The sequence below is a fragment of the Crassostrea angulata genome, chromosome 7, assembly GCF_025612915.1.
Source record: "Crassostrea angulata isolate pt1a10 chromosome 7, ASM2561291v2, whole genome shotgun sequence".
Classification (NCBI taxonomy): domain Eukaryota; kingdom Metazoa; phylum Mollusca; class Bivalvia; order Ostreida; family Ostreidae; genus Magallana; species Magallana angulata.
The window spans coordinates 42,671,942-42,682,341 of record NC_069117.1 but is presented as its reverse complement, the minus strand read 5'-3'; the positions used below and the strand labels follow the sequence as shown (position 1 = coordinate 42,682,341).

At 32.9% G+C, this 10,400-nt stretch overlaps 1 protein-coding gene across 1 annotated transcript; it reads left to right on the top strand.

Moving 5' to 3' along the window:
- Positions 1 to 2,305: 2,305 nt before the first annotated feature.
- LOC128156961 (A-kinase anchor protein 7-like) lies at positions 2,306 to 8,052 on the top strand. The gene is made up of 5 exons (XM_052819304.1): positions 2,306 to 2,469; positions 4,727 to 4,863; positions 5,491 to 5,639; positions 6,206 to 6,307; positions 6,740 to 8,052. Exons 1-5 carry the CDS (start codon positions 2,410 to 2,412, stop codon positions 6,889 to 6,891), a joined length of 600 nt encoding a protein of 199 aa, XP_052675264.1. The 5' UTR covers positions 2,306 to 2,409; the 3' UTR covers positions 6,892 to 8,052.
- Positions 8,053 to 10,400: the final 2,348 nt, after the last annotated feature.

Here is a 10,400-nt window from a genome sequence, read left to right as displayed (position 1 = left end):
TGAATAAAAGAATATAAAATCTTAGGCCATTCTTTTTTTCCATATTAAATGCTGAATAGGAAATACCAAGTTAAAAATCATAAGCTGAATGTAATAAACTCATGTGAACAAAATATGAATCAAACCTAGGCGAACTGTGAGCTCTGTATCTTGCTTATAATTCTACAATTGACGCTGAAATTTTGGTTGAACATTAGAAAATCTCTATGAATTAGAGTATGTTAAATACTTGTACAAACAAAATAAAAGAATGATACTGTGAAATCATTAGATTTCGTGGTGGCTCAAATTTTCGTGGAATTCTTGGGTACCTCTCATCCACGAAATAACATCCTTCACGAATTGATGAATTAGGGTAATAAAGTCATATTCCCTTTTGTAGATATATATGAAAACACGAAATTACGTCCCCACGAATCTGTAAAATTTAAGTCATCCACGAAAATTGGCCCCCACGAAATTTAATGATTCCACAGTATTCTGTATATATCTACTCTCCCTCTCTTTATACAATAAATAATGTGAAATCTACATCAATTTTGATAGTTTTTCAGACACGAGTAAATAAAAACGACATCTTTAAAACAGTTTCCATATTTCTGACACATTTCTGTTGCGGGGATAAAGTAATTATCGCTATTCCTAAGAATATCACAGCGGAAAATTATCCTGGTTTGTACGCGAAGTAAATAACAGTCATTTAATTATAATGGAGAAGACAAATAAAATTTTTGAATGTTTTTAATTTGAGAAATTGAGCACATTGAGGTACAATTTTATTCTTCACATCTATACATGTAGGGTTTTTAAAATAAAAAACAATAACTATTATTTTTTTTTAAAACAATAACTAGTAAGTACTGAGTAGTTGATGAAAAAAATGTACCTATATGCACTCATATATTTTGATCGCTTTACAAAGTGGGGGGGGGGGGGGGGGGGGGCAGAACGAAAATATAGGGATTTGGAAGTTAACAACTTAACAGTATACCTCTACCAAATGTTTAGTTTTATATCTTGCGTAGAATTTTCTTATTCTGGTAAAAAATAGTATTTCATGAAGGTACAATGTCAAAGATTACATGTATACAAAAAAAGTGTAAAATTCGAATACTTTACAATATTTATTTTTTGTTTTTCTACCGAGGGACCATATGGCACAATATCTTTTGAACGCCCATTGTTGCTCAGGTGAGCGATGTGGCCCCATGGGCCTCTTGTTTTAAAATTTGAAATACATGTATTCTATTATTATGAAAAAAAGTCTTTGAAATACTAAGGGTAGCAGAAACAGATAGGTCATGCTGTTCAACAATCATTAACTATCTTAACGTTGATTGAATGATAAAAAAATCATTCAGAAGGATGAATGTTGATAGCTATATTAGACTCGTTTGGTCTACACTTATAAAAAAAAAAAGAGCCCGGTATAGAGATAGTAATACATGGATTTTCAAATTTTGAAGCCATAATATATGGCACTTTTCTATACCAAATAATAGTTCATGGCTTTAATCATATCTAGAATATGTTGGCCACCCAGCTTCCGTCGCCATTTTTAGACTATGCTTATCTTCTTTAGAAAAAGAGCTTTGTTTAAAGATGCATGTATACAGAATAATTCAAGGATGAAAAATTTTATTTTAGGTGATTGGTTTTGCAAACATCAGACCTTTTTAAAGTCACAGGCCCGTAGCATCATTTTTTAAAGTTGGGAAGGGGGGGGGGGGAGGAGGGGCTTGTCCGAAATTTCGACTAAGACATAATGTGAATGTACCTGTATCTTAGTAACATGTACTTTCCGTTCAAACACGTCGGTTTTAATTTGGCGAAATGATGGAAAAGGACCCTTTATACCTCTTTAAAACCTGGTACTAGCATCTAGGTTTTCAACTTTGAATCATGTTCAGCATATTTAAATAGTCTGAGCAACCAAGATCCATCGACCAATAACGAAGCTCCTCTTGTATGAAATTTTCTGTACGAATAAACAGAAAAAACCATTTAAATTTTACTCTTTCCCACCCTACACCTGAGTTTAGAGTTTCAATTATTTAGAATGGAACACTAGAATGATCTCAGGTGAGCGAGTTAGCCCGTTGGCCTCTTGTTAAACATTCATTGCTAATATTTAGCATTTAGTTCATTATTTATTCAACATCTGAAAAGACTCATTTAGATATGTGAAAATCAATTCTTTATAATTTTTACATTATGTTTTTAACGAACAAGAAATTTAGCTGAGGTGAACTCAATAGGGAAAGATAAAAGAGTGTAAATACTTCCTCATTTAACTATCTTTTTTCTTTCAACGGAACCGAAAGGAAAACTTGTTTTTATTTCGTGGAAGATTTTAACATTTAGATTTTATTCTAAAAAGTTTGTTAAGAGAGGAGGACAGTGGGGGAAATGGCACAGGGAACAAGAAACCCGAATTATTTTCTTGCTATTCAAATAACAAACGAAGAGGTGAGATTTTGGGGTGGTTATTTTTTTAATCCTATTTCTTTGATTTTATGTTTTGATTATTAAAACCTTATATTTCTGAAATTGTTTTAAAACAGCGTGACCAATTACCTAAAATAAAATTCTTCATCCTTGACATATTTTATAAAGTTGATGATCGTATTGAAAAAAAAGATGTATTAGAAAAAAAACCTAAACAATCATTTTTTTTTAAACAAAATACTCATAATGTGGTGAAATTCGCCAATTAATCCATTTTTTTTTTTATTAATATAGTTTTTTTTACACGCAATGACTCTGAGGGTTTTGCCATATACTTTGAAAGGCTTTACATCTAGGCTCAATTCTTTATTCATAAATATTTAATAATTTTAATTAAACAAAAATGTTTTAGCGGGAATCATATTTTATTTCTGTGACGAAGGAAAATAAAGTAGTTTTATTTCTGTGACGAAAGAAAATTAAAATATCTGATTTTTACATATAAGTCTATACTCATCCCCTCTTTAATGATTTTACATACATGTATTTCTCGATATAAATAATCAGTAAGGGGCGTGGAACTAATATCAAAATGAATGCTTTTCTGTTGATAAAAGGGTTCTATCTATCAAATAAGAATTTGTTGATTTTCATCGTTCACATAGTGGAGTGGAGTGACAAAAATTAATAACATCCTCATAAAGTCAGAGCGTATAATATTTCTTTCCACAGAGAAAGCTTACGACACACTTAATATAAAAAGCGGAATTATTCCCTTAATGTGAAAGGGACCTTTAATACTCTTATGCATAAAGAGCCCTCTCTAAGTAATGACACCGCTACCTAGATGACTGTATTTGTCCTGCATATGAAAGTACACAACATTTTGCGTGCATTTTTATCGAACACGGCAACCGCCATTCAATCTTTATGGATGCATTCAAGTAGATGACCATATTTTCGGTATTTTGATGTTTACAAAAGAGAATTTGATTTCTACAAGCCAACATGTTTAAAATATGTTGGGTTTTTTTTTCAGAGCTACATGAATAAATTTGATTTTGGCCCTTTATAAAAAATCTGATTAGCTCTTGATTGCAATTATAATCATTGCGTATATAAATAACCGCTAATTAGTTTACATAAACACGTGGATTAAAGTTGTCAGCATGTACTAGTATTTTCATCTACCTATATAATTAAATCGTCGATAATCCATACTTTTTTGTACGAACTTTTGATTTTAATGACATATACATGTATCTTGAAAATGATAAATTTTCTTTATAAAAATGACCCACTAACTTTCTTCATTGATGCGTGCGTTGTTTTGAAATTTCTCGTTAAAATTCATGCTTATAAGAAGGTTCTTACTAAGTAAGTAACGTTAGACAAAATTAAGCACACATGCCAAATATAAGATTGAAAAATAACTTTATTCAGACATTCATTAATTTCAGTATTTTCGTTACATTTCTTTTTCATTCGATTTAAAAAATCATACCAAAAAATACCAAACGTTCCTGGATTCGAACCTAATCAAAGATGTCGTTCTCAAATATTCGGTCAACTCGACTGAACTAGACACAATGAGGTATGAAGAAACTCTAGGTGGTATGGCCCACCTCCATATTGGTAAATTTTGTATTTACTGCCACCCTGTAAATTAAAAATTTACAACATGACAATTTCATAAAATGTTTTTCTCCCAAAATTGTTACCTAATGGCGTAGCGCAATGGGTCGCAGCGTTGAATACGAATCTGTAAGTTTGTCTTTCCAAAAAAATTTTTTGATCAGAATTTTCTTTTTCTTTTTTCTTTTGATATCGATAGAATTACATGTTTTTGGGGTATTCATGTTTTTGGGATTTTTTGTATTAGTGACAGGGCTGTATTTATTTTCGTAAAACTAAATAATTTTTTGTCGAAATGTAGGCTATGTAACCACTCCCTGCAAAAATGATTAAAATAATCGATGCTCCCGCTAACTTGCAATATACCGTATATCCGGAGGTTTTTTTTCACGTATCACAAATTTGGCAAAAATAGCGGGAAAAAATATTTGTGTCAGTAATTTCTTTTTTGTAATTTTGAAAGTTAACTACACCACACAATGCCGGATATAATTTCTGGGTACTGATTAATTTGCGATGAAAAAGTGATCACGAAAAAAGCATGAATTGAATCATCGCGAAAATTACCGGATAAACGGTATTATGTCGCGTGGGAGCATCGGGGATGTGGAGAGTCTGAGCTAGCCCCTGTGGATTTTTGTAGATCAAACAAAATGTCAGGGCGATTCAGAAGACAGTGCAAGCGAGGGATAGAAGTCTATCCTCCATGATGGAATCAGTAGAGACACTTCATCTGACGCTGGGTCTCTACTATTTCAAAGATGCACGGAGTGTTTCACGGTAATCTCTCTCTCTCTCTCTCTCTCTCTCTCTCTCTCTCTCTCTCTCTCTCTCTCTCTCTCTCTCTCTTTAGCAAAGAAATGTTCCTAATATTTAGCTTTAAAATTTCATTTTTTCCTTCATTTTTATGTAAAACTCTTCAAATATATGTCATGTTGTAAATTTTGAATTTTCTGGGTGGCAGTAAATTAAAATTTACAACACGACAACTTGTAAATTTTGTATTTACTGCCATCCGGTAAATTCAAAATTTACAACATGACAGATATCAAATATGTCAAAAATGGCAATACCCATCAAGCCCTTGTTCTCAAGTGACCTGGCAAAAAGTGGATGGCCAATTGACTTCATTAAACGTTTATTTCCTATAAATGATAATGAACAGGTACATTTCCCCTTTATCATTTGTTACATGCCTGCTTTTAAAAAATCCAGTTTTACTATAAAGACAATAAGGAAATACCCAAAAGCTCTCCCACAAACTCAGGCCATATTAATCCCCCATACTATGATATTAATTATCAATTTAAATCTTAAGTCACGTAATTTATTTACATGCATGTATGTATAAAAAGAAAATGAAGAAAAACTTCATTTCGGCTTCGTATTTTATTTACTTATATATAGGTGTAAGGCTGCCCTGGACAGATTCCACGGACAGTTGAGGTCAGAAAACTTTGCTCCCCCACGTCTTACTGTTTTAAAGTTGGGCCATTTTTATAATAAAGTCTTGTTCGCGGCACTGGAAGACAACGAGGGGCTAGAAGACTTAAAAAGTAAATAGATACACCAAAGTTTAAAATAAGTCTCCTGCACGGATCAAGATTTTTTTCAAAGGAGGGGGGTGGGGGTGGGATCAAAGTGATATTTAGGTTGGCCGTGAGGAGCGAGGCCTATTTTCGGGATATTTATTATGTAAATTTAATAAATTTGACATTTCCAGGGGGGGGGGGGGGGAGGTCTGGAGAGGAAAGCAGCGTTTTCGTGACTTACGAACTCGGAAGATTGATAGATCATAGTTCGTGAGTACTATCGATCTTCGCCTTCGCCCGTCGAATCGTCAAAAGTGTCCAGTGTAACTTAACGTTATGTGGTTACGTCGTTCAGTTGGAACAGTTTATCAACTATATAGATTTATCTTTCTTTTTTGAATTCAGAAATTTGAAAAGGCCATACTGGAGTAGGTAATTTAAAATAAAAAACTCGTGCCCTAAGATGAAGGACACAATAGTTGTGTCAAGATTTCTTTTATTGTTTTTCTAAATGAAATGTCGTAAAACTAGCTCTATTTTATCACTAAAAGAATTTTCCATGCATTAAATGTGACGGTCTTTATATTTAGTTCTTACGGATGACGTAAGAGGGTCGCTCTCTAGGGACGGCATTCGGACCACAGATAACAGGTTTTCACCACATGTCACCATCTGCAAGATTCCCAGAAACAGTAAGCTTATAAAAAAAAATGGGGTATATTGTGCTGATAATGCATATATTCCATTCAAACGTCGATGCATAATCCAATCAATATAAATTTTATCTAAATGCAATGCAACCTTATTATACAACAAGAAAATGTAAAAAAAAAATCACGACTCCTTCCAGCCTACTACCATTCTGTAAATTTATGACCAACATAGAGGAAACTAATCAAAACTTGAACATATTTATGTACTTTTAACTGTATATGATACAAAAAGATCTTGTTGTAGCTTTAAAAGGGTTTTATATGTAGCAAGGGGATGTGTTATGAACAATAATGATATATACAGATACATTTATGATAAGCATCATCTGCGTATTAAGGTTGTTCCCTATATTATACATGTAAATTATTAATTATACACAATCAAATAAACTTTATTTTGGTCCATTGTAGGCTCGAAGACAATTGATCCCTCATGCTATGATGGGATGCAATCCACATACTTTGGAAGACAAACGATAGAAAGTATTCAGCTGTGTTCAATGCAGAAACCCAAAACTGAATCGGGGTACTATCATATTGATCACGAAATCAGATTCTATTAGAGGAGAAAAACAGGATACATATCTACATTCAGTGTATATATATTTCCCTTCGGTAGGGATTGGAAATCTGTGACGTTTATATTTTTACACGTTATTCCGCATTTGAAAAGATTTTAAAATTATTGCTTGGTTTAATAAGCCTTTAAATTTTTTAGCCTCGTTTATATGTATATTGTTGAATACTGATGACTAAATGAAACATGAAAAATTTATTTAAACAGCGCTATTCGTGGCTGTTCCATATACATTGACAACATTGATTATAATGAATCGTACAAAGGAATACTTTAATCTAACATTAGACCTGACTTAAAGGGCCGGTATTGGTTTCTAGCTTTACAAAAAGCATATCAATTTCCGTTCCACATCTTGATTTTAGGCGATACACAGTAGACTATTGGGCTCTAGTTCTCATAATGTATAGTGATTGAAAAAAAGTTTTACAGTCGTTGTCCGAGTAGTATGATTTATGAATTTTTTTTTTAGTTTTGTTTTCAGTTTACATTCTATAATACGATATTCTAATTATTATGCGTTTATTTACAACCAAGGACATATGAGAACTATGAAAAGTCTCGCGTGACGCGATTTCAAAGGTCGGAAACCCTTTGACTCCTTGCGACAAATGATGCACGTCGCCTTAGTTTTTACAACAGAAATAACAGGATACATGATGTTTGTAGATGTAGAAGGATTTTACGAGGCGTTTGAACACTGTCATTATTCACTGTACATTCAACTGAACACTTTTCTGTATTAACAGCTGCATACTTTGTATAGGGGGACGTACCTGAGCCGGAATGGCAAGGAGACGAAAATTAGTAACTGACCCATCCCCATTTTTTTTAAAATCCATAAACTTTCCTCCTGCATTTTTGGTTTAAAAAGTCACCACTGCACACGTTCTTTGCAAAGAACGAACTGCATCTACTTTGCAGTACTTCTCACACTATTTACTATAGATGTTCTGGAAAGACAAACGCAACAGTTTCAAGCTCGGCATGATTTTTGGGAAGTTGATTTTAATCAGCTCTCCTATGCAGTTACCCGGGCAAACCGGAAGTGAAACAGTGTTTGGACTTACCGGTAAGCACCAGTCGTCACCACCGCTGACAAGACTTAGTTGTAGAAAATAATCAATAAATTCGATGTAATGTATTCTGAGGCATTGTTTTTCAAGGACACTTATTTATAGATACTTTCAAAATTGTCAGATTTCAAACAGTACGAAGAATTTAGACATTTTTGGTAGTCGTATGTATTACTACCCCAGAGTTCAATATAGTCTAATTCAACCAGACGCTCGGCTGTTTCCGTATATCTCCGAAAGCAGAGAGTCTCTCTTGCTTGTCGGAGATTAACGGATACAGCATAGTTTCTGGTTTATCTAGACTAGAGTTCAATATTGCTTGGATCCATACAATTTCTCAGAAATATTTCGATTACAGATACGAAGATTTATGGAATTAATTCTATCTTTATGTATTACACAACATGATTCATATGGGGTTTTCTCGAAATTATTGTCGAAAAAGTCTATGAATTCATATTATAAAAAATGTGCGCAATTCAAATACATATAAGAAACTACATGCTATGCAAAATAACATATCGTTGATTTTAAAATAAATAATAATCGATAAAATCAACTCACTTCAGTACTTTGATTTTACTTGGCACCTGTCTCGAGTAACACAGAGTAAATGATTCTTGTTCTCAAACAAAGCGTGCTTACACTAGGGTATATTTCCGGTTGATTGCTTTTACATGTTGTGAAGTATGTACATTTTCCATCGATATCTTTAATTCAAAGAGCAAGTGTGCAATTAAGAAAAAAGATCGTTTAATATTCAAAATGCACAATTCTGCATGAAAAACTAAACAGTGTTTACAAATGCCGTTAATTTTAAAAAGAAAAAGTATGCTCACAGATTGAATTGAACCCGGGCACAAAAAGCATCAAGTATGATATGGCCAGCGCTTTAAGCTACTGAGCTATCTAGGACATATATAGACTTTCAGTTGTAAATATAGGCCATTATGGTAGAAATCAGTTTCCGATCGATATTTTTATCGTTTTTATATTTTTTTATTTTTTATTTTTTGGCAAAATTCGACCCTTGGAACAAAACCTATCAAAATATCTAAGATTGTTTTAGGGGCATGGGCCGGTGTTGTATAGCAGTTTTCCCCCATAGTAGCTTTTTCCCCCGGAAAACCTACTATATAGTAGCCTCCCCCCCCCCCCCCGGGGGGAAAAGCTACTATATAGTAGCTTTTCCCCCACAGTAGGGTTTCTCCCTCACGTTTTTGGTTCAGATTTTATAAAAAATATTTATGGAAATCCAGTAAGGATTAAAATCAATGTTTCTACACTTTCAGGTTGCATACATGTATATCTGCATTCATCTGTACAGGTTTCGTTTTGCCGATTTATTGTTTTTATAGACAATGTTAAAAGTTGAACATGTGTGTAATGGAATTACACATAGAACTTAATTTAGGTAATTTATTGAAAAAAGTTTTACAAGTTATACACTTATATGCATAATTCTGTGTTCTGAAATTGTATTAAACGAGAATGTTTTAAGAATTTCTTGATAAATTTATCAGACTGTTTGTCTGTTTGTGAAAATTTCATCCAGGCTAAACCTCTGTTTTAGAGAAATTTGGTTTCCGATGTTTCAAAGCCCGATTTTAAAATCCTATTATAATAATTATAGTGCATATTCTTTAGGGTCCAATGTTTCATAAATTAGAGATGACCATATCACCATATTTTTATCGTGGCAGTGGTTTACCACTTGAAGATGACTCTGAAAATTTCAGCCCTCAGGGTAGGGGCCCTTGAAGTTTCAGGGCCCAATGTTTAAAACCCCATTATAATGATTGAATAGTGTTCTATAAGTGATGACCCGAATCTCAAATTCTAGAGATGACCAATTAACCATATTTTCACAGTGATAGTGGTATACCACTAGTAGATGATACCGAAAATTTAAGCCCCCATGCAGGGTAGGAGCCTTTGTTGTTTTCGAGCCCGATGTTTGAAATCCAATTATAAAGAATATGTATTTTTTAGGGCCCCATATCTCAAAAACTATAGATGACCACATGAACATATTTTTACGGTCATTTAAAAGTAAAAACATCATTTAGAAATACACACTCACTCATATATTTCTTTATCAAAATGATTGAAAATTACGTTTGATTCTGCTGCTTTTTTTTAAATTAACGAACAAAATTTTTTAAAAAGGTACGCGGGTAAAATTCATTATTCTTCAAAACATTTAATCAATTGATAAAATGACTAATGATATAATAAATAATTAGATGAATAAATCAATGAACTTTTATTCATAAAAGGAGAAACTGAAAATCAAAAATAAATAACCAACCTAAGCGCATATACGACTTTTTTACTTGTTAGTTGATTAGAAGAACAAGCTTATATTAATAAAAAAAAATCAGCTTATCACAATATATGTGTTGGTTGTTTTTTGTTT

What these genes read in the sequence shown, in the direction of transcription:
- LOC128156961 (XM_052819304.1), top strand. Translation starts at nt 2,410, where the DNA reads ATGGCACAGGGAACAAGAAACCCGAATTATTTTCTTGCTATTCAAATA. An exon ending in TTCAAATAACAAACGAAGAG is followed by an intron (nt 2,470 to 4,726) that starts GTGAGATTTTGG and finishes GGATTTTTGTAG; the next exon opens with ATCAAACAAAATGTCAGGGC. An exon ending in GGGGCTAGAAGACTTAAAAA is followed by an intron (nt 5,640 to 6,205) that starts GTAAATAGATAC and finishes CTTTATATTTAG; the next exon opens with TTCTTACGGATGACGTAAGA.